Source organism: Theobroma cacao, chromosome 1 (genome assembly GCF_053813885.1).
Source record: "Theobroma cacao isolate CCN51 chromosome 1, ASM5381388v1, whole genome shotgun sequence".
Taxonomy (NCBI): Eukaryota; Viridiplantae; Streptophyta; class Magnoliopsida; order Malvales; family Malvaceae; genus Theobroma; species Theobroma cacao.
Window position 1 is genome coordinate 39,765,436 of NC_142639.1, and position 25,904 is coordinate 39,791,339.

General features: G+C 35.5%; 5 protein-coding genes across 9 annotated transcripts; 2 read left to right on the forward strand and 3 right to left on the reverse strand.

The window, feature by feature from the left end:
• Window positions 1–2,567: 2,567 nt before the first annotated feature.
• LOC18614108 (syntaxin-71) lies at window positions 2,568–5,380 on the reverse strand. Of its 3 annotated transcripts, none has more exons than XM_018126136.2 (9): window positions 4,951–5,380; window positions 4,683–4,808; window positions 4,388–4,565; window positions 4,227–4,309; window positions 3,997–4,065; window positions 3,837–3,881; window positions 3,446–3,508; window positions 3,276–3,352; window positions 2,568–2,866 (listed from the first exon to the last, which is right to left on the reverse strand). In XM_018126136.2, exons 1-9 carry the CDS (start codon window positions 5,104–5,106, stop codon window positions 2,854–2,856), a joined length of 810 nt encoding a protein of 269 aa, XP_017981625.2. In that variant the 5' UTR covers window positions 5,107–5,380; the 3' UTR covers window positions 2,568–2,853. The 3 variants fall into 3 exon arrangements, with proteins under 3 accessions (XP_017981625.2, XP_017981621.2, XP_088660838.1); XM_018126132.2 differs by having other exon boundaries at window positions 4,227–4,312; window positions 4,951–5,355; XM_088804712.1 differs by lacking the exon at window positions 2,568–2,866 and having other exon boundaries at window positions 3,272–3,352; window positions 4,227–4,312; window positions 4,951–5,372.
• A 133-nt stretch (window positions 5,381–5,513) lies between these two features.
• LOC18614109 (transmembrane protein-like protein) lies at window positions 5,514–13,164 on the forward strand. Of its 2 annotated transcripts, XM_088804706.1 has the most exons (15): window positions 5,514–5,721; window positions 6,272–6,364; window positions 6,999–7,057; window positions 7,278–7,380; window positions 7,483–7,592; window positions 7,889–7,957; window positions 8,565–9,164; window positions 9,764–10,299; window positions 10,476–10,540; window positions 11,050–11,129; window positions 11,217–11,321; window positions 11,547–11,686; window positions 11,778–11,906; window positions 12,408–12,557; window positions 12,644–13,164. In XM_088804706.1, exons 2-15 carry the CDS (start codon window positions 6,349–6,351, stop codon window positions 12,780–12,782), a joined length of 2,301 nt encoding a protein of 766 aa, XP_088660832.1. In that variant the 5' UTR covers window positions 5,514–5,721; window positions 6,272–6,348; the 3' UTR covers window positions 12,783–13,164. The 2 variants fall into 2 exon arrangements, with proteins under 2 accessions (XP_088660832.1, XP_007051752.2); XM_007051690.3 differs by lacking the exon at window positions 5,514–5,721 and having other exon boundaries at window positions 5,766–6,364.
• A 223-nt stretch (window positions 13,165–13,387) lies between these two features.
• On the reverse strand, window positions 13,388–16,516 carry CRCK2 (calmodulin-binding receptor-like cytoplasmic kinase 2). Its single transcript, XM_007051691.3, has 6 exons — window positions 16,078–16,516; window positions 15,273–15,505; window positions 14,990–15,158; window positions 14,800–14,889; window positions 14,400–14,701; window positions 13,388–14,101 (listed from the first exon to the last, which is right to left on the reverse strand). Exons 1-6 carry the CDS (start codon window positions 16,325–16,327, stop codon window positions 13,838–13,840), a joined length of 1,308 nt encoding a protein of 435 aa, XP_007051753.2. The 5' UTR covers window positions 16,328–16,516; the 3' UTR covers window positions 13,388–13,837.
• Window positions 16,517–17,261: 745 nt separating this feature from the next.
• LOC18614111 (Pentatricopeptide repeat (PPR-like) superfamily protein) lies at window positions 17,262–21,168 on the reverse strand. 2 transcript variants are annotated; one of them, XM_018114382.2, is made up of 3 exons: window positions 19,033–21,168; window positions 18,291–18,373; window positions 17,262–18,116 (listed from the first exon to the last, which is right to left on the reverse strand). In XM_018114382.2, exon 1 carries the CDS (start codon window positions 21,086–21,088, stop codon window positions 19,127–19,129), a length of 1,962 nt encoding a protein of 653 aa, XP_017969871.2. In that variant the 5' UTR covers window positions 21,089–21,168; the 3' UTR covers window positions 17,262–18,116; window positions 18,291–18,373; window positions 19,033–19,126. The 2 variants fall into 2 exon arrangements, with proteins under 2 accessions (XP_017969871.2, XP_088659502.1); XM_088803376.1 differs by having other exon boundaries at window positions 18,291–18,500.
• A 757-nt stretch (window positions 21,169–21,925) lies between these two features.
• On the forward strand, window positions 21,926–25,769 carry RHB1A (RING-H2 finger B1A). The gene is made up of 5 exons (XM_007051693.3): window positions 21,926–22,174; window positions 23,118–23,237; window positions 24,062–24,428; window positions 24,610–24,719; window positions 25,084–25,769. The coding sequence occupies exons 2-5, from the start codon at window positions 23,175–23,177 to the stop codon at window positions 25,114–25,116; spliced, it is 573 nt and encodes a 190-aa protein (XP_007051755.1). The 5' UTR covers window positions 21,926–22,174; window positions 23,118–23,174; the 3' UTR covers window positions 25,117–25,769.
• Window positions 25,770–25,904: the final 135 nt, after the last annotated feature.

The window sequence follows — 25,904 nt, forward strand, 5'->3', positions numbered from 1 at the left end:
CGACCCTCTTGAGAATCTTCGATAGCGAAACGCAGTAGAAGCAGACTGCAGGATACCAACAACTTGAAAGTCTTCAAAAGCAGAATAAATCAGTCACAAAAATATCAACATATCCAAATTAAAATTTTTTATTACTATTAAATATAAAAAGTGTAATTGAAAATTTAAAATAACTATATAAAATTTTTAAGATTACACAAGGTATATATTAACATTACCCTGAAAAAATATGATTAGCTAATTATATCTATTAATTCCATGCAATCTCGTTACCCTATTATAAAATTAATTATCATAATTAATAGAGAGGAAGAAAAAAACTTTCAAAACTCCATTCCTCTTTCTTTTTTGGTGGACATTGCTTTATTAGTTATCTTTCAAACAGCAAATCAAATTTCCTGCTTTTAACTTTATATATATATATATAAAATTAATTTTCAACGGCCGCACCGATGATCCCATGGATTATAGAAGTCAACAACAAAGGACAGAATGAATACGACGCCGTAGGTATTCGTATTGTAGCCTTTGCCCCCCGACTTCATTGATTCCGAGGCATTTGGCAACAGCATGGTGTCCCACTCCCAATTAAACATCAAAACTTCTGATTAAGCAAATTTTGTTATAAAATAATCATCAATAGTTCTGACAGTGCATGTTGGATAGGCCATAGACAATTAGTTTATTCATTCTGATCCTCTATTAGTTGTATCCATTAGTTATTAAATAAAAAAAATTGCATATTTATACCCTAATTTAAGAGTTGAAATAATTTATTTATTTTTGAAATTATGTTAAAATAAAAAAAATTTTGATTTCATTCTTTTATCTCATCTAATAAATAAAATCACACAATAAGATTTTTGGGACATAATTTTAAAATTGTGGATGAAAGCATATAGTTTATTTAAGATTAACCTTTTTATTAGTTTTTTTTTTTTTACTTTTGTAGTATATAATTATCATTTTACTTTCGAGACATTTTAAAAAAATAAAGATCAAGATTTATAAATACTCAATAATAAATAAATTTATAAATTAAAAAGTCTAAAAAATAAATATTTTATTAGTATATCATATCTATACTACATATACACTCTTATAATTAACAAGTTTAATTTTGATCTTACTCCGGATTTCTTATTCTAACTTTAATCAGTATGCAATAACTTCTTTGATTTGTCGTTAGTAATTACGTTTAGATTAATTAGATTTAGATTTTTTTTGGCAAATTGCAGCAAGTGTTTACTTGTTTATTGGAATAGAAATTTTGTTGGTGTTTATAATTTTGATGGGACAATTAAAAGCAACTGATAGTGACAGCGCTAATAGTAACAACGAGTTGCTTGCCGATTTCAAGACATCTGTATGGCTTTGATGCTAGTGGGGCAGCAACTAAGTCTAATACCGTCTCATCTAACCTATATAAATACTATCAAATCCTTTTCTTTTTTTTTCTTTTAGAATTCGGATTATAATTATTACGAATCATAATTGTACACATCGAGTCGCATTTGAACTGAATTATTTTGGATAAAATTTTAAAAGATTTATAGTAAAACTTGACATAATATTTGAAACAATTTTTAAATCATTTAAAAAAATTTAAATAAATATTTATTTTTCTATTAAGTTCAATTGAGTCTTGTTGAACCCTTATATTTTTATTTTGAATAAACAACTAATTATCATTAATCAAAATATCAATAATTATTATATCACATTAGTATATTATAAGATTATATTATCATATCATATTGGTATGTCATTATTTATTATGATAAATCAACTATTAATTATAAAAAATTATTTAATCATAAAAATTTGAATGATTTCATAACTCACACGAATTATTAATGTTCCACTTGTTCAGTTTTATAAAATCAAATCAAATATTTTCAATTAATTATTCAGATCATTTTGAATTTTAAATCAATTCAAATTCAGATAATTTCACATTTAAATTATTTTTAAATACACATTATTAATTTTTTTCAATCAAATCGAATTTAGATTTAAACAAATCAAAAGAATTTTTAGAATTTGGATCCACTTTATCGGTTCCAAATTCTGAATATTCATAACAGGGACGACAACAACGTTGTTGAGCTCGTTTCAACGTACCACAATGTCCTTTGGACGGGAGAAAAAGATAGGTTTACGGCAACAGATTTTTCTTTAGTAAATAGTAAGATACTTGTCGAAAAGGACAATTTAAGACCAAAAAGAGAAACAGTTGATGAGGTGGCAACTGGCAGACAACGCTGCAAAGGACAGTCCTATAATAATAACAGCATGATACGGTTTTAAGTTGCTTTGAGTCCTTGGCTGTGCCCTATAAAGACTTCAATAATAGATCAAGTACGAGAACACGACACAAACAAGAAAGTAGCAACTAGCCAACCGCTGCCTTCGTTTTTACATGATTGAGATCCGAGTAGAGGACTCTTGTCCCAGTTCTAGACTTCTACTACGTTCTATGCAAATAGGTTTGCTAGGTTCATACGCATGCGTCAGGTACTTCTCGGGTTTTTCACAGGTTTTTTCTGTTGTACTAAACGACAGAGTTGTAGCTCCTCAACAGTTTTATTTTGTACATTGAAGTAAATTTTTCTTACCAACACCATGGGTTGGCTCTAAGCTACCAAATGGATCCTGTTAGCTGTATGATGTGAAAATATTAGGCTTATCTTACAGTAGAATACATGATTACAACATGCATCAAATACATATAAAATGCTTAACTCACAGTATATATATACCAGTAAAGTGGAGAAGTTGATTCAAAATCCATACAAACTCGTTTCCAGAACAGAAGAGCAAAATCGTGGTACTTGATGTAGAAAGATTGTCTCATTTCAACACACTGCAGCAAAGAATAGTGGATCTCAAAATGTATGGTAGTAGTAATAATTTAAGCTGAACAAAAATGCCAGTTAAAAGATAAAGACGAGTGGCGTAGAACCACGATGAGAGGAGCAGAGGTGTAAAATCATCTTGGTGAAGTTAAAGAATGGTGGTGGTCAATATTTCGACAAATTCCCTTCTGAATCAGCTAAGAACCCTAGGGCAGTTAGAGTTTTAAAAATGGGGTAAAAGACATTGTAGCCAGTCCCAAACAGTTTGCAATGATTTTAGTTGAGCTTAGTGGGGGTATATGAGAAGCAACTATGCAAATGTATTAGCAACAATTTAATCAGTGAAGTTTTGTCTCAGAAACAAATTGCACTGTGCAATACTCAATGCAAAAGTTCAAGTAAAATTAGGAAACTTACTTGTATAAATAAGCAGCAATACCAAGAATTATGCACAAGAGGATGATATCAATGCAAAAGTTGCGGCTTGACCTCAGCTGAACAGATCAAAATAAACATGGCGGAAATTAGGGAAGAGATGGAAATCAGCTTCCATCCAAAATCAAAATATGAAAGACAATCCAAATTACCTGGTTAACAGTATCCTTAAGTCTCACATTCGTGTTTTTCAGATCAGAGGCTGCCCTATCCACCTGGAAGATATCAAACACAGTGTTAATATTGAACTTCTAATCTGCAGAAACTTTCAGATGAAGAAAGATAATGTTCTAAACCATCTCTTTTTCACCTCACAAAGACCAAACATCAATAACTAGTTACTAATTATTGGATTTAAAAATACTAAAGACAATGCAAACAGCAGCTATAAAGTTAATTTTCTGATGTAATGGTTCTTCTATTAAAAGACTTCAGATATGAATTTAATATCGCCAGAATGCAATCAGCAAACTAACAGAAAAATTGTCCATGTTCATGACGAGTACAGGAGGATATCAAGAGCTAGATAAATAAGAAAATCACCTTCTCATCTATTTCATCCATCAGTGGCATTTGTCTGTCTATTTCCTGCCAAAAGGAAAAATAGTATCTTTAGAACAAGAATGACGAAAAGAACTGCCATAAGATCTCAGTGTTTAATAATTTATACCACAAGTAAATACACAATATCGTGCAAACTAACCTCATTCATATCATGAGCCATGTTTTTCAAAGTGTCCAAGCCTTCTGCTATAACCTCCAAACCTTGATCCTACATAAAAGAATAATCCCCAAAACATCGCGGCAATCAGAGTTACGAATGATAACATAATAGAACAGGGAGACGCAGCATTTGGAATAGCAAGCAAAACAAAGTAAATATCTCACAGCAATGATAAGGCAAACAATAACAGTAACGAAAACAATTCCTACCTGTTTCATTCTGCGCATTTCATACTCTTGCCTAAAGCGGTCAGACTCTTCAGTCTGTTGAAAGTACTCACTTTCGAATGCCTCTTCTGTTTGCAACATTAAGACTGTTTGATCAAAGGCCTCTTGACATAACAATAATCCAATAAATAAATGATTATTACCTGAAGATGAGTCAAATTTAATTCCAGTGTAAGAAGATGAAGCTGCCCAACCACCACTAACACCACCACTTTGCTTGGCTGCAGCTGTTGATCCATCCGGTATTGCTTCAATCCTATCTTTCAGTGAATAAACCAAATCGTTTCGAGCTTCAAGCTCTTCTCTTGAGAGCCCCTTTACCTATACCCCAAAGATTAATACTACCACTTTACAAACATAATTACTACTAAGGTGATCAATTAGCAACTTTGAAAACTAATCAAGCCAAAAAAAAAAAAAAATCAGAGAAGGAAAGACCTTTTTGAGAGCTAGTCGTTGTAATTTGGGGAGTTCCTCAAGCAATCGAGCTTTTGTTCTACGAATTTCCGCATTCATAGCAACCGCCGTAGCCCTGCTCTTTTCCGTTGCAGCAGCTTCCGATTTCTACGGGATTTTTTAATTATTAACACCAAAACAAAATAAGCAGAAAATTTTTTTGTTCTTCGTCACCGAGAAAACAAAAAGGTAGCAACTTTTAACGTATATGGAAAAAACCCTGGAGAAGGGAGAGGAAGAAGAGTTACACCTGGAGAGCGGCATCGATTTCGGACTCAACGACGCCGTAAAGGCGGGCGAAAGCGTCATCGCCGGTGACGTTGGCCTCTTTGTGCTTATCGATATCGTACTTTTCGTATTTCTTGCAAATTGCGTCGACTCTCGTGATCAAGTCTATCACCGTCATCTCCCTTCCTTCTCTCTAAAACTCCACTGTTTCTCTCCCTCTCTCTTCTCTTTCTCTCTGTGGAAGTTCCTCTTACTTTCTGCGCGGAGATTCTGTTTCTTTCAGTTTTTTATTTTTGAAGTTACAGAGAGACAAACGGACACGGAGACAGCGAGAGTCAAACAACAAAAATGGCCGAAACGAAACAAATGTTTCGATGCTTTTGCGTTTTATCCGTTGGATTCTTTCCAAGTTGAATTTAAGCGGATCTTACGGTTAAGAGACGTGGATTTCAATGAGCTCAGTTACAGAGGATTCCCTCTCCGTCACCCAGGGAACAGACAAGACACGTATAAAGTGAGAGTTCCAAGCTTTCCATCTTCTTCAAGATTTTTACTGGACATGTTCGGTAAGATACCAAAGATTTTCACTTTCACTTCGCTGTAATTCGTTTGAATCAAGCTTTTAACTGAACATAAAACAGAGTCATGATGATGAATTACCGTTGTAATATTAACCTTGTGTCAAGGCAATAAGCAAGAAGAAGAAGCGGAGTCTCGAGATTTTCTTTTCTTCAAAGAGGAAGGCTTTTGAATGAAGGAACAAGTTTGGAAGCAAGGCAACCTTTAAAAGAAAGTTAAGATCTTATCAAATTCTTTGTTTTTCTAATTAAATAAGGAAGTTTGGTTTAGCTTACGTGTGTTCGTAACATAAAAGAAAGGTCCAACAATGATCTAATCTCTGTTGGGTTTGAGTATTTAAGTCCATCTGAAAGTTGCTTTCTGCTAGTTCAATTCATTCGCCTTTCTAGAACGAAGGCCAAACAGTTCCTTTGGACCAGGTGGCGCGTTTTCTGCACGTTGTTCTTGCTCGAGCGTGGCCTTGTTTTCTATCTCCTTTGCTTATATTGACTCTCACTACGGCAGCAGTCAATGAAAGGCCATTAAAGAAAAAAAAGGGAAAACCAATGTCCATTGTCTCCATATATAAATCTTTCTCAATATCTTTTTTAGGCACCACTAATTAAAAAAGCTTTATGCTTTTAATTCCTTTATGAATTGTCTCTTTTAATTACCTCTAAGAATAACCCCAAACATGGCAGAAAGTTCGATTCTTTGCTTGGTTTCGAGCTTGATTCTAAGTCTTTTCACTCTCTTTTCGTGGTTTTTTGGGCACTGCAATTCAGTTGAGCAACTTGGTGGATATGATACTTTCACTATATCAAGCTTCAAATACCCAGAAACCCAGATCAGACCTTTTGATATGCGTTATGTAAGAGGTACGAAAAACTAATTTTATGGTCTTTTTGATTGTTCATTTGTCATTATCGTTAATTTACTGAGTGTTTTCTTTTTTTGTTGATTATGGACTGCTCTGATTAATGGGTAGTTGTCAAAATTTTAACTTTACTAATAAATGCATGAAATATTTTCCTGAGATTCGATTGCTGTTTCGATTTTGTGCATTGTATTTTCAATTTTTTTAATCTGAATTGTCTATTTTAATGATGAAAGCAAGATATTAGAAAATTCCCTGGTTAAATTTGATTATTTATTTATTTACTCAAGTATTAAATGTAACACTGTTTCAGCGGTCGAATGTGAATTAGTAGTAATAGTGACATGGTTTAGAACTATGAAGCTTGAACGTGTTTCTTTCTGAAATGAGATTAGACTGCTTTCCTATCATGGAAAGCTCGACAGTATTGTTTCCCTGGAAGTGTCATTTCCCGCAACTTGTAAGCAAGAAAGAAGGAAATGTTTGTAGATATTTTGCTCTGTTTTGGCTCAAGTCTGTTGTTATTTGGGAAATGGGAAAGGTTCAGACAGAATGGTGATGCATTAGATTTTATTATTTTTTGAATCATTTTATTGTGTAATGTCTCACTGGGTTTACTGTTCGCCTTGTCTCAGTTGATTTACCGCCATGGTTCTCTTCAGTGTCGATATCGTTGAAGTCAAGTGTCGATCTTGTAAGTATGCTTATTAAAGTTAGTTAAGTTTTTAGGGTATCAGCTTTTCTATTATGCTGATTCTTGAACTCAAATTTCCTTTGTTTGTTCATACTACATATCGACTCTTTTCTTGACACGTATCATGGATAAGTGTTCTGCACACTTGTCTGGAGTTTAGACATTTTGTCAATTATTAGTTTTCCCAATCACTTTTGCTGATGCTTCGTACATTTTGCAGGATATAGAAAGCATTGAAAGAGTTCCTAAAAGCATGCTGCCGATGATATGCTTCAGAGATGGCAGCCTCCCATTACCAGATGTCTCAAACACTTCATTTAAAGGTAATCTGCAAGCACATATAAGATATTCTTTTCTTCTTTTAATCACTGGCTTCCTGAATCAGAACGAATCTAGCAGTTTTTAGAGATTTTCTCTTGTTGCAGCACTAGTTGCACTATCCAATGGATCTTTCGAAGGAATAAAGGTACTTCAAAATACAGAGCAGTGCTATCCTGTACCCAAAAATATGACAATAAAGTTGACGAATGAGCAGGTATGCTATCATTGTCAAATGTATTTTATGTGGAAGAAATGTCATTCCTTCTGTTCTTAAAAAACTTGGATTTTCGTGTAATTTGTTTATCTGAATTCTTAGGTAAGTGTTACACCAAATCATCCATTTGGCATATTTTGACCCAGAATCAGAGTGGGTCATGAGTCAGGGGTGGGGAGCGTGGGGTAAAATGTTTAGTTTGGTGCATGGATTATTTCACAACTTCCTTATATTTCTTTTATATGTTTTTTAGAAATTCTATTTCTGGCATTGTAACTTAAAATTCTGTGGTTCAGATAGCTGCTGGGGTTTTGTATTTTGGTCTTTTCAATGGTGTTGGGCCTACAAGAACACAGTCAAAGATGGTAAGAAGACTAGCTCCACTATTTTACACCTTCTTCACCACTTGCTCCATCATATGGTTTCACACTTGTGTTTAGTGCTTTTATGTAGTTCTCCCCCACTTCATGTGGTTAAGCAATTTATTGGCTGAGCATATATAACTGTGTTGAGTAATTCACTTTAGAGGAAAATAACTGGGTTTCCTTTACTCCTGGAATCCTTTGTAAAAAAGACAAATAAAGATGCCTGTAAACTCCTAAAGAACCACATATGAAACTATGTTGATAGATGGATATTCTAATGGTAACATCTGCATGAAAGAAACTTGTTAGTTGGTTACTATTAGGTGATATCCAAGATTGGTTTGTGATGCCACATAACAAGTTTTCTCAGCAGAAAGTATACCTTGCTTGTATTTAAACTGGTGGGAAATGTTCTAGAAAACACTCAAATTCTTGTTTGAAGTTTATTTCTTGAAGAATTGGTTTGCTTTTGCTCCTGTTCGTTTCATTCTTGCTATGTTTTCTGGTTCTTCCCTGTATGCTTATCCTCGTCAAGGAGAGGTTTTGGTATGTTTGTTCCTGGCAGTCAACTAGAAATTGAATTTACAGCTAGTGCTCTGGATTGCAGATTGTTCGAGGCCCTGCTTACTCCTTTGCAGCCAATATTAGTGTGGAAGGATGTACGACCTCAACAATGCAGGGACAGTATTGCAACCAAACTGTTGACCTGCTTTCCTGTGGTCGATCTGGCAGCTACAATAGTTCTGGAAATCTTTCAGTGTTGGGGTTCCACAATCAAAGCATGGTTTCTTGCAGGAACAATTTTGAGACCTCTTGCCATGGAGCTGGAGAGATGAAAATATACTCCTTAGAGATACTACGGATAGCTGAATTGTTAACCATTTCGGTAAAAAATGTAAGGTTAAGACCTCTGAATAGCACCGGGAATAGTAGCAGAATTGACGTAATGTGCTTTGCTCGTTATGGTGCAATGCCTTCAGCTACTCTACATGATTATTCTGGTAACTTAAATAAATCTCCTTTGGTTATTCACTCGCCAAAGGTTGGTCGCTTGTATATTACTATTCTACCCCTTAATCTTTCAAAGGAAATTGGAGTGGCCCAAGGTAATGCTTCAACAGTTTGCTATTCCCTGGAACTACAAGCTCTTGAATGTCCTTTGGGGAAGGCTGGGCCAACCTGTTCAGCCGAAAGATACATGCTTCAGGTGGGTGTTGTCAATGAATGTGTATTCTCTGTATCACTTCTTTATTTTGCATTATACTTTGGTGTTTGTTATGTACTAGTTTTATATTTTGGTGCTATTACGAAATTATCTGCCTATGTGAAATTCAATACATTAAATAATATGTACCTGTTCACATTTGTGAGGATAAAGTAGATATCAGGTTTAGTAAAAAAGAGAGAAACGATTTACTTGCTTGTTAGTGGTGACACAGAAACAGACACAAAATTATGGATGAGAAGATGACAGTAGGAATTTCATTTGTGGGTGACTGGGCACACATCTTGACAATCTTGTCTCAAGGACACATGTAAAGCCTTACTGAAGGAATTATTGCCAAGAAAAGTAATCATTTTGAAGCAAAAAGGGGCCAAATTTTTGTTTATAAATTTTAAGTTTGGAGATCTCACTTATACATCGAGCAATAGGATGCAACCATAGATTTCTGATCTCGATTTTAACTTTTTTAATATTAGATTTATGAACAGTTTATTCTTGCACTATCTTTTCTTCCTGTAGATACTTTAAGAAACCCATTTGCAGGAATAGTTTATTGACAAGCTGAGAATGGTTGTCTACAGACAGTTCTCAGGAAAGATTCCACGCCTTTTGAATCCTATTATTTGCCAGATGTTGAGAAAGTGATGTCAGATGCTGCCAATTTTCTTCTTGAGCCCCTTTTAAGCAACTACACATATGGAGAAGGAGTAATAGATACCTGGACTTATTTTCTTCTAGATGTTCCTCGTGGTGCAGCTGGCGGAAATCTCCATGTCCGGCTGACATCAGATAGAAAGATAAATTATGAAATATATGCTAGAAATGGTGGATTGCCAGCACTTGATAACTGGGACTATTATTATGTAAACAAGACAAGCAGCAGTCATGGCTCCATGTTTTTTGTATTGTACCATTCAAGTGAACAGAAGATTGATTTTTACATCTTATACGTTAGAGAAGGAATCTGGAATATTGCATTAAGGCAACTATACAACCCAGGTGGCACTTCTGATGGGCAGACTACTATGTCTATTTCACTTGAAAGATGCCCAAAAAGATGCTCCTACCATGGTGATTGCAGATCTGCTCTTGATGCGAGTGGTTTAACATCATACAGGTATTATGTTTTTCAGCCCTCCCCTTCTTTTTTTATATTATTTTTATCTAATCTTCCTATTTTTGGATATATTATATCTGTTAGATCTGATGCATAAAATTCCTTGTTTAAGGATGAGATGAAGGTTTAAAATGAATTTCTCATTGTCTTGTAACTGTTTCATTCCTGTCTCTCAGCTTTTGTGCTTGTGATCGGAACCATGGAGGTTTTGACTGTAGCATTCAGATAGTATCACATCAAGGTAAATGCTTTTTAGGAGTTGAATGCAAAAATATCACTGTCATCCCTGCCACTGTTTTTCATCAAATTGTTGTTTATGGTTCCAAAATAGCAACTTACTTTCTCTTTGTAGGCACAGATATCTATTGCTCCCTGCCATTTTTTTTAACCAAAAGTGCCTCAAAGAACCCACAATTTCAAGCATTAGTTTGCGAAAATATTTAGACTGTATATCTACTTAATGTAGTATTTTTTTTTTCGCTTTTATATTTTGGGGGGGGGGTCGGGTGTGGTGTTGGTAAGGCTTTAATCATAGTCTGAGTCTATGACCAACTTAAATTTATGATGAGGAGCTATAAGCCTTCAAATTGAGGTCAAGAGCACCTAAAAATTGCATATCCTTCGAGATGGTCTTGGTACAGTGTTGCTTAAGGATAGGTTTATTTGCATTTGAAATGAATTCCAGGACTTGGTATTATGTAATGCTATGAAATCAAATTTAGTCAATCCTCTACTTGGAAACTGATGCAGGTCATATATGGCAATCAATTGCTTTAATTGCATCAAATGGTGCAGCAGTGCTTCCTGCTTTTTGGGCTCTCCGACAGAAGGTAAACCTCCATTTCTGTCATGGACTCACTTGCAGATCATTCTGTGATTTTCCATATTTAGTCAAAAGTTAAATTTGTTATATGCAGGCATTTGCAGAATGGGTGCTCTTCACAGCGAGTGGAATTTCTAGTGGATTATATCATGCATGTGATGTGGGCACCTGGTGTGCATTATCCTTTGGTGTCTTACAGGTATATGTTAGTACGATTTTTTTTTTTTCTAAAAAGGATGACAATATTCATCATGATAAACTTGAGAAAAAGCATAGTGGAAGTACAGTATGGAAAATATGAAATCCAACTTATATAACATGGAGCACCTACATTTGCGTCTCCTTGTTGCTAAAGTTCTCTTATCATTTTTCAGTTACTAGTTCTTTGAACTAATATTGACTAGACAATTGGGAAATGTTTCAGTTTATGGACTTCTGGCTCTCCTTCATGGCTGTGGTGAGCACCTTTGTATACCTCACTACAATTGATGAAGTTTTTAAAAGGACAATCCACACAGTTGTGGCTATCCTTACTGCCCTCATGGCCATAACTAAGGCAACCAGGTATATAGATCTGGTGACATTTGTGTTAATTTGAATTTACGACCCTCTTCTAACAGTTATGGCATGTGTTTGACCAAGCTAAGTTGTGCAGGTCATCCAATATTATTCTTGTGATGGGAATTGGAGCACTTGGACTTTTTGTTGGGTGGTTGATGGAGTTCTCTACCAATTATAGGTCACTTTCCTTTTCAATGGGATTATGTCTAAATAGGCTTGAGAGGTGAGTTTCTCTTCTGTACCATCATGAAGTTTGATGTAGAATTTTATTCTTGTGGCTCCTAATGCAAATAAATGCAATAAAAAAATGCACACTTAGGATTTTATACACTAGCACACCTACCACCTTTAGTTATTAGTAAGTAGTACCATGAGAGTTGTTAAATCTTTTTTTTTATTCAGTTTTTAATTATTTTGCTGACTATGCCTTGAGCTGGTCAAGGATACCATTGCCAGTATTGTGATTTAGCATCTAATATTTAAGTGCATGATTTCACCTGAAAGCTAATATTCTAAGATACACAGGAAACCATGCTTTGTCATTAGAGAAGTTAATTGTCGATGGAAAACGTTGCCCTATACTCGGAATTATTAACATCATAGAAGCACAACATGGTAGATAGATTTGTCAACTAACAGTAACCAAAGATAATGCATTAGTAATTACTGCATAAATTATTAACCTCTCTCTTCCAAGAAACCTGAGTATGTATTTTAACTGTAGATGGCAGATCAGAGATTGGCTGTCGAATCTTGTAAAGACTGTATTGAAACGATTTCGATGGGGTTTTGTTCTAGCTGGTTTTACTGCACTAGCCATGGCAGCAATAAGCTGGAAACTGGAAACCAGTCAAAACTACTGGATTTGGCACAGGTTGGATCTCCCCCTCCTTTTTGGTGCATAAAATTGTTTTGATCTCTCTCTCTCTCCTATGTTTGACTCATAAAATTTCAATGCAGTGTTTGGCATGTCACCATATATTCGTCTTCTTTCTTCTTCCTCTGTTCAAAAGTAACTACCATTAATAGTGGGAACGAAGGACCCTCGAATGGAAACTATCAGTTAACTCAGCAAGATTCTATCTCAAGAGGTGCATAGGCCTTCTCATGAAATTAAAGTTCAAATACAAAGGAAATAAGTTGTTATGAAGACATGCAGGGAAAGTAGTTTGTACAACCAAGATAAGACTTGATGGCTTCAATAGCTTGTGTAAAATTTGCCTTTTCCCACCTTTATCCGGTGGTGTCTTTTCTTTTTGTATATATATATATATACACACACCAATAGATAGAAAAATGAATTGAGGCAGGATAGAAATGTGACCCAAAACCTTTTATCCTTTAGGGGGTAGCAGAGCAAAGTGTGAGGAGAAAGATGCAGGTGTTTCCATCATATAACTGTAAAAAATACTTCAATAGTTTTCAACATTTTTCCTATTGATTTTCATTAATCTGAGAAGGAAGTACTTTAGATTATATAATCTTGTGACCTTGATGGCTGAATGGATACAGGATGAACATGTGATAAATACAGCATTTTTCTTATTAAAAGCCATTTCCCAGAAAGAAAAATAAGGGATTAACTGCAGTCATAAGCTTTCTCCAGGCCACGGTCGAAACCTGCAGGCATTAACAGCGCAATCCCAACCATTTGATCATGGTGGGTAAAGGGGGCAATTCAAGAGATTCATTAATAAATCGATGGAATCCAAATTCCAATATCCGACAGCTTTAGCCTTGGCTATTCAATACTAGCATTCAACAATAATTTTCCAATGAATGAAATACACCATCTTCATGAATGTCGCCTGCTTATGCATGAGCAAAATTCATCAATCAAACATGAAATACAAAGTACAAGAGTTCAACAATCAACAAATTGAATTTCCTATACACAAGCCAAACCTCACCAAACACATTTCCTGCAAAAACTTAAGCTCCCTTAAGGCCTAAGAATCATCTTGGCTTATGCACTTACTTGAAAATTATTGGCTTCCTGGTGCCTTGTTGCTGGCAGATTCTCGATTGGTTGATCCTCAAGGCAGGCAGGCCGCTCTATTTCTTCTCTACATATTTGTACCTTGCAGATTTAGCTTTAAAAACAGTGATACAACAAACAACAATTTTTACGTTGTACCTAAGTTGGCCCTTTGTTTAGTTTTCTCTAACTGAAGCACTCCTTTGGGAATTCGATGAAAGAGAGCGAATGTCAAAAGCTGATTGTTCTCTATAATCCTTACGGATGCTCCACAGGATCTCTCCACACCTCCTCATACTAGGCCGGCTCTGTCTACGGGGAGCCAGGCATTGAAGGGCTAGTTCAAGAATCTTTTCAAGGGCTAAGTTGGTCCCAGCAGTCAGTTCTAGCTTAGGGTCCAAGGCTGAAATGGCATCACCATCAGTAAAATTCTTGATTGCCTGCAATTGAAAAACATGTCAGTAGATTAGATAGATAGTAACCATCTTTTCTTTAAAAAAAAAGGAAAACAAACTAATTGCCACCCTCCTATTTATTTTTTTCCTTTATGTAGGTCATTTTTCCACATAATCTGAGTAAGGCTTCATTCATGAAGGTAGTTATACTTCTTCCAACTAGACAAAAAGGATGAATTACGGCACACATGTCATTAACTTCATAGAAATGTTACCATACAAAATTGAGTGATTGGTAGTAAGTATTAATACGAGCAAGGAGAGAACAGAAAGAAAATCACACCCATCTTGCTGTTATCCGCTCCTTGAGTTCCCGTTTTGGTTCAATGGGGCGCCTTCCTGTGACTAGTTCAACCAATAACACTCCAAATGAATAAACATCACTCTTTTCTGTAAGTTGATAGGTCCTCAGGTATTCTGGATCTAGGTAGCCAGCAGTTCCTTTAACCTGCGTAGACACATGGGTTGCACCAGAATCTGTGTCAGCAGCCATCCTAGCAAAACCAAAATCAGCAACCTTGGCCCGTAACTTTTCAGTAAGGAGAATGTTGGACGACTTTATGTCTCGGTGAATGATCGGGTGATCTACATAGAATTCAATGCATCGTCTAATTAATCTCTCCCCTTCCTTTCCCTCAACGAACTGCAAATCTCTTATTTTCTATGAAAATTCAAAAGCAAACCTGTATACATATGCAGATAGGTGATTGCATGGGCCACATCAATAGCTATATCTAATCGTGAAGCAAGGTCAAGAAATTTCCCTTGCACACCTGAGGCAAATTTTCTCATGTTTCAAGTCTCAAAATTCCAGCATAAAGAGCAAAAACAAAAGAAACCAAAGAAGCGTGGACCAGAATAATACAAACTTACCATCCAAGTGTTCCCTAAGAGTTCCATTAGGCACATACTCCACGACAACAATTCTTTCATCTCCATGCTCCAAATAACCATAGAACTTAACCAAATTCAAGTGTTCCACTTGTGCAAGTGTTTTTATCTCACTTTGGAATTCCACACCCAAATGCTTATCATATACACTCTACAAACAAACAAAAAGTTGATCAATGACATAGTTTGGCTAAGCCCAGGTATAAGTAATGACCAAAAACAGAAACAAACTATTTCGAGTAACTTCCGTAGTTTCAAATCCAACCTTTTTAGCACGCTTGATTGCAACAAAGGTTCCATCATCAAGTCTCCCTTTATAAACCGTTCCAAAGCCACCCTGTCCAACCTTGAAAGCAGGGGAGAAGTTCCTCGTGGCCTTGAAGATCTCCTCCATTGTGAATTTCATGCTCCCGGTTGCTCTCTCCTTTGTAGAATTGGAATAGATTCCTCGATTCAATTCCCTCCCCTCGCTCTTCGTTCTTGACGTGTCCGATGCAACTACAAATTAAACAATTGAGGTTTACATGATAGTTTAAACTCATCTCTTTCTTTTTTCTAGTTTAATTTTCCTTGTTATCTGTTACATTAATGGAAAGTAGATTAACAGTGTAGGTTTCATTAGTGTCATTATCCATGATTCAATTCTTTGAACAGAAAACTTATAACTAATTTTACAATAACTAAATTCTTTGTATAATAGATCAATGAAAAAATTTGGGATTTCTTTTTTCTTTACTACCGATGTTTGAACAAATAACTAATAGCAGAGCCGGCAGGTTGTTTGGTTGCCGAGAAAATGTCAAAACAGAAAAAGCCCCATCAAGAGAAAATAACCAAAGACATCATTCACATAAAAAACAACAACTAACAGACAAAGACCAAAGACTTGTCTATAGTCAAATGACACTTAAAAACTCTTGATCTTTGCCGTTTTCTCAGATCCGAGGGCCGAAACTCGAACTCGGCAAAAGTTTTACAAGAGAACTACTTGCTTAAAATCCAATTAAAAAAAAAGAGCTGTCTTTGCCACGTCATCATCGTTTTAAACTAAAAGGAGGTGAAGAACATACCGGAAGGAGCTCCGAACTCATCGGACACTCCAAAATTCTTGCTGTCGGCTGTCTCGGGAGGTGTAAAACACGCGACGAAAGCTCCAGCAATGGACCGGGCGGCAACCGTTACTGGATTACGGCCTGAACCGGATTTCCGAGAGGCAGATGATTCAGAGTACGAAGGGCTAGGAGAGTGAGCGAATCGGTCAGGCGTTGACCTTACGCCGGAGCTATGGTTCCGGCTTCTTGAGCTGGAGGTGGTGGTCATCACGAGAGAGAAAGGATAGAGAAAAAACCGTGGGCACGTACTGACGTAGAAATGGCGGGTAGTTGGGAGGTGGGGAAATAATCAGAAGACCTTTTTTTTCTCTATAAAGGTCAGTGAAGCTAACGTGCGCGGCTTATGTTGCGTTTGTTAACTGGCACTTTATGTTGGAGGCTTCTGTGACATGAAATCACTCCCCCGCCGTTCGGGTAAACATATATCTTTGGTTTCCAACTTGCTAGTTGGATTAAAGTGCCTTGTCTTATCTTGACCCAGGCTTTCCTTTTTTCCACGCAAAAAAGTATTTCCTTAGATTTTGAGAAACTTAATTATAAGTTACCATGACTTTTTTTCCAAGGGATAGAAATGATCAAAGCATATCATAAATTCATTATAATTTTTTTTAAAAAAGGCTTATTATAGTGATAGAAATTTGTTGTTAATTTGAAATAGATTGAATTGACAAACGAATGGACAATGTCAACTTGCATAATCTAACTTCATTTATGAATACTTAAAAAGCTTTTTAATTAAGTAATAATTTTTTTATTTGAGATTGTAATACCCTCTCTGTCCTTTTTTTATCTTTATTTGACTTTCTCAAGAATCAAAACAAAGAATTTGATTTTGATATATTTTACATTAAAATTTTAAAAATTTTAATAATATAATTAATAAGAATATTAAATGTCTAAATAGAAAAAATTATTTAAGGACATTCAAAAAAGAAAAATGGAAAAAGAAAAGAACGAAAAGAGTAGTATTTTTAAGATAAAATTGTTGGAAATATAACATTTTAATTATATATAATTGAATATAATAATTTATTAATTCATTTGGATTTGATTTATAAAAGAAATTATAAAACTTTCCAAATTTATTATTGGGCAAAAAGAAATCGGTGGCAGTGGAAGTGTATTTTCCACAGTCAAAGTCAAGCATTACTCGAGAGAGGGTTCTTTATATAAACAAATACATTACTTTACAAATTAAACATGACAAAGACAATACAGCCACGGGTAAACGGTGAATTGACAAGTGTAAGTCGATGGAAACGGCCAACAAGTTCTTGACTTTGCTGTAAGTTAAGGATGATCAAGTCAAATGTCGAAATCAAACCAAGTTTTCCCACCAAAAAGTTGAACTACAGATGAGTATTAACGGTAGGTTTCAGCAGGGATTCTTGCAAACTACTACTACTTGAAAACAGCAATCTCGGAACAACAATGGAGGTTGGCAGGCATCCCAGCTTAAACTCACCCACAACTTAAACCGCATTAACATTGATTGAAGACCTTCCACTTCATGTCTGCAGATATAAGGCAGCATGATACGACACAATCAACATCAGGAATAAACATTCTCAACCAACCATTGAGCTTTAATCTGCTTGCGGGTCTAAATGGTTTTCGTAAACCCAGAATGGGGGATGCATCTTCAGCGAAACAGATCTTGATCTTCAAGGCCAGAAGGTAATAATAATGTACAATTCTGGACCGGCCTCCAATCTTTCAAGCTCTTTTCAATCTCAAGAGATTTAAGATTGAGATCTGCTTATGCTCAACCCTTCTCATTATGCTATAGAACTTGCATATCCAGATATCAAATCCATGTTTTGCCAATGTATGTTGCTGTCATGTTGACTAGTAAGCATACCTTTATCAATAGAATTAACCAGTCAGTGTAAGACCTGGCTGATAAATATTCTGCTTCTGTTCAGGAAACTATGTCAAAGTCTATTTCTCTGGAGACCATGAAGCCCTTTAGCCCTTCAGCCATTCCAGATGGAAAGCTGGAAGATCATGACAAAATAATCATATTAAAATGAAAGTAATGCAAATTTTTGTTGAATTTGTATGCCTCAATTTACCATGTGATTTAAAATACATATCACTTATTATGATCTAATGATGTCCAAAATTCCATAAAAAAATGATACAAAATTTAAACTCTGAGGATTTCATACCGACTTGCAAGCAGCAACATGCTTCATATGCATACCAATGATTATGGCATTTCCCCTTAGATTAGAAGTCAATCAACTGTGTTCTGCAGTTAGGATGAAGATTGTCAGGGTTTAAACCAATGATTAGTGGTAGAGTTGGAGAGAAGATTGACACAGTTCTCTAGTTAGTTGAAAGTTGCCAGACTTTTAAGTAAACCTTCCAATCAGCACCTGTGTTAGGGGGCACATAGTAAATAGACTAGTATTACACTTGCTATTACTAATAAAACATTTACAAAAATTAAGCAGATGTATTCATTCAATTCCATTATAAAATCATTCAGCAATTGGACCAAAAAAATGCCATATGAAATGCATTTCAAGATAGATAATTCGAGAATCATATGAAAGTAAGATTTGCACTCATAATCAGCACAGCTGACTCAGAAATAGATCATTTCAGATCCCGTTTCAGCTAAGTCAGCGGAATCTTGGCTTGGCAACTGCAAATGTTGAGATTTTTTTATTTTTGGTTGTCTAGTGTAGAGAATTCAGTTTAAAGCTTGACCCGTCTAGCCCAACTTGGCCTAGCAAGATGAAACCAGTCTTACAACCACACAATTTAGTCATGATGATAAAGTCAGCATACATTTGACAATGAACTTATTCTAGCTTGTCATTGACTAATTATTATGATAATTGCACATTGCACCTAATGAGTTGATGGAACATGCAGATTCATTTAGAGTGCACAAATCCTTACCCCCAAAATGATAAGAAAATGATTTTTCATGTCACACTAGACCTCATATTCAGGCACTCATCCTCAGAAGTGGACACCAGATTGACCAGGAATTTTAAAGAGCATGCTCATCCATGTTGCTGAAGCATGTGTCGTTGGCAGTCAGAATGCTACATTCCTGCTTCATTAGACAAAGCAATGTTCCTAATATAGTGTAGATGTCTAAAGTTTTAGGGTGAGATTTATCACTTGAGCCAAACACATTAACACCACCAGCAATCTCCATCCAGCTACAACCAGGAATTTTGTAATCACAGTGGTCCATCATCATGTTTCGCACACTTGCCGCATCTAACCATCTCCCTTTATAAGCATACATGTTAGAGAGAAGAGTATAATTCACAGGTTTCTTGGGTTCCAAGACAACAAGCTTTTCTGCTGCCCACTTGGCCAACTTTATGTTGCCATGGATATTACATGCCCCTATGAATGCTCCCAAAGTGTCCGGTGTACATGCAATGGGATTAGATGTTAAAACATTAAAAGCCTCATCAAGAAGACCAGCTCGACCAAGAAGATCAACAAGACAAGTATAGTGCTCTGAATCTGGAATAATTTGATAGTCATTCATCATTATATTGAAATAATCAAGCCCCTCACTCACTAGCCCTCCGTGGCTACAGGCAGAAAGAATCCCAATAAAGGCAATTTGATCTGGCCTTACACTAGTGGCTAACATTTTCTCAAAAACTTTAATACTTTGTTTTGAAAGACCATGGAATGCATAAGCACCTATAATCGATGTCCATGTAACTAGATCAGGCTCTGCAACTGAAACAAAACATTGAAATGCAGCATCTATGCTACCACATTTGGAGTATGCATTTATTAAAGCATTTGCAACTGATAAGAAGGACTCAAACCCATTTTTAACCACATAAGCATGGACTGGGCCCATTTCACTAGAGGTGGATACAATACCACATGAGCTAAGTATGCTTGACAAAGTTAGTTCATCTGGACTGAAATTTTGAAGCTTCATTTCTCTAAGAAGTTCCATAGCCTTTTCCACATCTCCATGCTTCCCATAACCTACAATCATAGTATTCCAAGACACAACATTTCTAGCAGTCATCCCATCGAAAGCCTTCTGAGCATCATCGAAGTTTCCACTCTTTACATACATATCAACAAGTGCACTCGCCACAGGAACATCTAAATTAAAACAAAGTTTAACAATAAGACCATGAACCTGACTCCCGAATTCATATAACCCCCAACTCCCGCATGAATTAAGCAAAGAACAAAACGTATAACCATCCCCTTTAACACCTTCCTTCTTCATCATATCAAAAACCTCAAAAGCCTCTTCTGTTAAAGCATTTGAAGCATAACAAGAAACCATGACATTCCACAACACCAAATCTCTATAAAGCACTTGATCGAAAACCCGTCTGGCTTCTTCAACTAGGCCACATTTCCCATATAAATCAACAAGAGCACTGCCCACAAAACAATCAAATAAGATCCCCGATTTCACGATAAAACAATGTAATCCTCTACCAAAAACGATGTCATTTAGCTCAATGGAAGCACGAAGCAAACCGCTCAAAGTTATATGATCAAAACCTACGTTGTTTATCAACATTTTCTTAAAATAAGAAAAACCCAGATTAAGACTACACTTACAAATCATTGTGTTCCACGTCACCAAGTTTCTAACACGCATTTCATCGAACAACTTCTCTGCGTCGGAAAAATGCTTCGATTTGACGTACAAATTTAGCATTTGGTTTTGCAAAGAAAGTACGTTATTCAATCCCAACTTTATTACGTGCAAATGTAGTTGTTTCCCTTCCTCAAGGAGACCCATTTTGTATGAGAATTTGACGGCATGGGATGAGAAGCGAGTCGACTCGGAATGCAGTGTCGAGTCTCTGAGTGTACTCAATGGTAGAGATCGATTGGGATTCGTGGCGCGTAATTGGTTGGTTTTTTGAGGGAGGGTAGGTGAAGAAGATAACTGTCGTTTGAAATGGACGGTGGAGATCGAAGGAGTGCTGCATGTCGAAGGCATAGGATCAGAGCGTGCGAAGATGACCGTTGAAGGAGGCGGCAGCCGACGTGCAATTTTAATAGTCTTAGTAGATACTTACTCTTTTGGCTACATTCCAAAAAAAAATGCCTTGCTCCAATTATCTTATCCATTTAAATTTTAAACTATAATATTATCATGAATTTTTATACTCCAAATTAGGCGAGATATGCAATTAAACTATGGTTATTTTTCTAGTTTAAGACCCTAAATTTAATTTATCTTTTCCCCTAAAATGTACTATTATAATTTTTAAATATTTTAGGTCTAATTCACTAATTGTCGAATGTCAACGTTTTCATGAAAACCTTTCGAGAACCATAACAGCATATTCTACTATTACACAAACATTTATATAACATTTTTATAAATTATTGAATATTAATATGACATATTAATATAATACATTAATATCTATAATATTTTAAGTAATAATCACTTATAATAATATATTTTACTTATAATAAAAGTATAAAAGTTTAATTGAATATATTAAAAGAGTAAGAGTTTATTTAAAATTTTTTTGAATAGTTTGAGATTTTTTAAAGCCTATTACTTGAATAAAAATATGACTATATATTTTTTAAAAAATTAATACGACGATGGACTTGCAATTTATACTCATTTTTTGGCTTTTTGTTAATAATTTTTAAAATTTTAATTCGTCATTCCTTACCTAAAAATCGTTTTTTGGCTTCTAAGATTCTTTTCATACCATGTAGAAACCCCGGACTTTGACTTTATTTACGTACAAAGACAAAGAAAATTCCAACAGGGTTTTTGCAGCAAAACAAATCATTGCACTCAATTAAAATTAGAATTAAGAAAAGAAAAAGAAAACAATTAAATCATGAGAGAACGCTGAGTGGAGCGCGTACTGTTTAGGAAACTATATAACAACAGACAAAAATCCAAGGAAAAAACAAAAGGAAGGGGAAGAAAAGAAAAAGAAGAAACCAAAAGCTTTCTCAGAACCCTCGTCTCACTTTCTTTTCACTCTTTCGGGTTGGAATTTGGGCTTGAATTCTCCGCCTCGCCCCCTCTCCGCCGCCGCCGCCGCTTTAAAAGGTTAAATTTTTACTATTTTTTTTCTTCACCGATGAACCATTTTTATATTTCATTAGAAAATATTTCTGTTTCCCTCTGCTACATGTCACTTTACCCTTTTCTGTCCCAGAATTCTCGAATTAGGGTTTATGAAACTGATACGCCTTCCATTTTTTTTCATTTGTATATGGATTTTTTCGTCTTTATTGATATTCCTGTCAATTTGTGATTAATTTCGGATTTTTTGAATCTGAACTGTTTTTGCGATGTGGTTTTAACTTTAAGGTGTCTTAATTAGCTTGTGATAATTATATTTGGATTTTTTTATAGCTAAAGTTTGAAAGTTGTAAATTATTTGTGAAAAGGTTTGTGATTTTTAGGTCTTTAGTGTCTGGTTTATGGTGATTTTTGGACTTCTGATTTTCCATTTTTAGATAATGTGGCACTAAGAGGCTTAATTTCGTATTTTCTAGCTTATAAGGAACTGATTTTGCATGAAATGCTGAAATTTCATTTAAAAGAATCTCTTCCAAAGACCATACTCTGTATAAGTGGCTTCATTCCATATCTGTTTGTTTTCATTCTCGAGTTGTACATTGTATGCTAATGCATGCATCTGTAATTTGTGCTGTTAGATAGTAATACATGCACTGGTGCTTTTGTGAAGGTGCTAACTTGTTATTTCCTTGTATCTAAAGGCTCGGTAAAATGATAATTGTTTGATATTTGTATATAATTTGCGTATATTGGGGGGTAGTTTATTTGTTGGTATTCCAACTTATGTTCACATCATTGGTTGGTCATGGTTAGTGTTAATATAGTTACTTTTATTGTTCACACTTCTCAAAGCGTAACTCTCTTTTGTTAGTATGTTACATGTTTTTTTCTTGGCTAGTAAGTTGATTTTTGTCTCCTTATGTTTAAACCTGTGACATTCTACATGTCCTTTGATGTCAAATAACAGGGGAAAATGTAACAAGCTCTATCTGCATTGGGTGGATGACAAAGATAACTGTGCGATATGGGAGGTTGCTGTTGTTCTTCCAGGAAACCTCATCTGCATGGGACGCCTGTATATTACTATGTTAGTAATATGCTCATCCTATTATATATCTCTAATGTCTTTAGTATCTTAGTATAACTCCTTCTTCATACTTGAGAATGAAAGTTGTTTATTTGGAATATTGGAAGTACTCACTCACCATTATCCAAAATAACAGGTGGGAAAAGGAATGGAAAAGGAAGAAGCAAAGAAGAATGAATGAAGATATTTTGAACTACCCTTAATTCACTCTTTTTTGTAAATGATTATTTAATGAAACTTCTATTCTTCTTAAATCCCTTTCATTCCTTCTTCCTTCACTTGAACTGGTTGTAGAACCTGTGATCTGCAACTGATCTTTTGGCTGACTAACGTTGGGAGCTTTTTAATGACTCAAGGATTTTCTGCCAAAAGGCAGAAGCTCGAGTGCTGTTCTGTCGTCTCCTTGTTGTTAGGTGCAAACTGAATAGTGATGTCTGTGTGTATGCATGCTCAAATTTGTGGAAACAGTTGTTATACTTTTCTGTTTCTACTTGTTTGAATATTTATTGTATTTTTTTAAAAAATATTGATGATAGAGCAAATAAAATTATATTTGGTATCTGAATCTAATAATCCCCCATACATGAGAACTTCCTCCACCAAATACCATAAAAATACTCATGCACGAGAGAGTGTTTATGTGTGTGAGGATGGAGCTTTTGTGTTGTTTGTTTACATGGCCACTAGGCTAATAGAAGCTTACCTAGTAATTTCTAATTGGTTTAGGTGGAGATCTCTTTTTATCTACTATCTTGATGTAAGGGTCCATGAGAATCTCTGTCTATCATGTATCATTCTTTGAATTTTAAAACCCCTTTCCACAGTGTCCACCAGCTTTGGAAGAGAATGACTCCTTAACACCTCATGATGGGTCAGCCTCTGCAATGGCTGCAGGACTCCTGGTTAATTTGGATCTAGAAGTACCCGACACATTTAGGCCCCCTCCAGCACCTTTGCCATATGATGTGGTCCTGGGATGTCCACAGTCAACCGATTCAGAGTCTTTCAGAGAAACTATCAGTGGGGGTAGTTTTGAGACACTGCCGACGTGTGAAGATCTTGAGGAATCAGACTGCAAAACACAGTCTAGTTCTTTGCTTCTTTCACCAAGAAAATCAGAAGTCTCAAAATTAACTGAACCTAAGGAATTATTGACAGAGGAAGAGGATGCCTGTCCCATTTGTCTTGAAGGTACTGTGCTCTCATTGTCTAAGGCATTAATTGCTAGTAGTGCAAGTCTGCAATATCTAATTACCATGTTTGCCAGTGACTGTTTAGTGTAAGTTAAAAGTAATCTCAATTTCCTTGTTAATTTAACATCTTTAGCAGCTCATAAGTGATTGCTTGCCTGTTATGGTGTATGCACATGCAGAGTATGACTCAGAGAATCCAAAACTTATCACAAAATGTGAACATCATTTTCACCTTTCATGCATTTTGGAGTGGATGGAAAGAAGTGACACCTGCCCCATATGCGATCAGGTTTGCCTTTTTCAAGTTGCTATTAATTGTAGCTGATTACCCTGCACAGGTTTAACCTGGTTGTACAGGAATTAACTTGGGATGAGATTTAGATTCATACTTGTCGGATGCAATTTACTGTACCAAGGATATGGACTTAAATTTTATCTGTGTCTTGCAGGGTGGTTCAAGTACTTAGGCTTTACTACTTGGAGCAGTTTTACTGAAAAAAAATAGTATAATAGTTAAATCATAAATCATATGAGTCTGCAGTGTCTTTTAATTCCCTGTGCCAAATCTTGCACTTTGCATCACCTTGCAGGTTGAATATGTTTATGCCTAAGTCTACAAACTAGTTATGTCTTCTACTTTTTTAATGTTACAGGAAATGATATTTGACCAGACTTTTGATCAATAACTCTTTATTCAAGATGGAATTGCTTTGTTGTCTGAGAGTATAGCTTGCCACTCAGGGTGCTGCAGATGCATGTTAGTTCTTGGTTGCAGCTGGTCAGATGGTGCCCAAAAATTGAATTTTACCTAAGTTTTTTAGTTATATAAAAGGTTGCGTGTATTCAAGCTGTCAATGTTTTCCTCAATTCTTCAAGGTTACGAGAGTAAAGAATCAAGTTGACACAATCTGATAACACAGCTCGGGACGTTAATGCTCCTCTTCTGTGGTTAAATACTTCGTTATCAGTTGTCAGATCAGTGGGGGAATGATGGTGCAAACTACAAAGTCATTGGAGGGATCAGAATCAGATGCAATGGAGGTTTGTTTGCGAAAAAGAATGAGCAATTGTCAGTCTGCCTTGCTTCATTTGATGATAATCTCAGTTTTACTTGTACAGATTTTCATTTATTTTTGCTTCTTTTCTCTACTTTCAAAATTGAATGTTGTATGCTGCTTATACTCGTATTCCTTTTTGGCCCTTCCTTTTGCAGTGGTTTTGTAAATCACATCTGTTTTCCTATTTAGATGGATTTGTGATGGAGGATGTTTTTCAATGTATCAAAAGCAAGGAATGATTAATGGAAATATATACCAGGTCATATGAATATATAGATCAAGCACTTTTGTCTTTATTTCTAATTTGTTATTGTACCCAGTGTCGGTTTCTTCTGGTTCAGCCTGAGATAATGTATGATCCAAGATAATCATGTCCACCATGTTGCTTGTCTCTTTACAAAACAGATTTACATTAT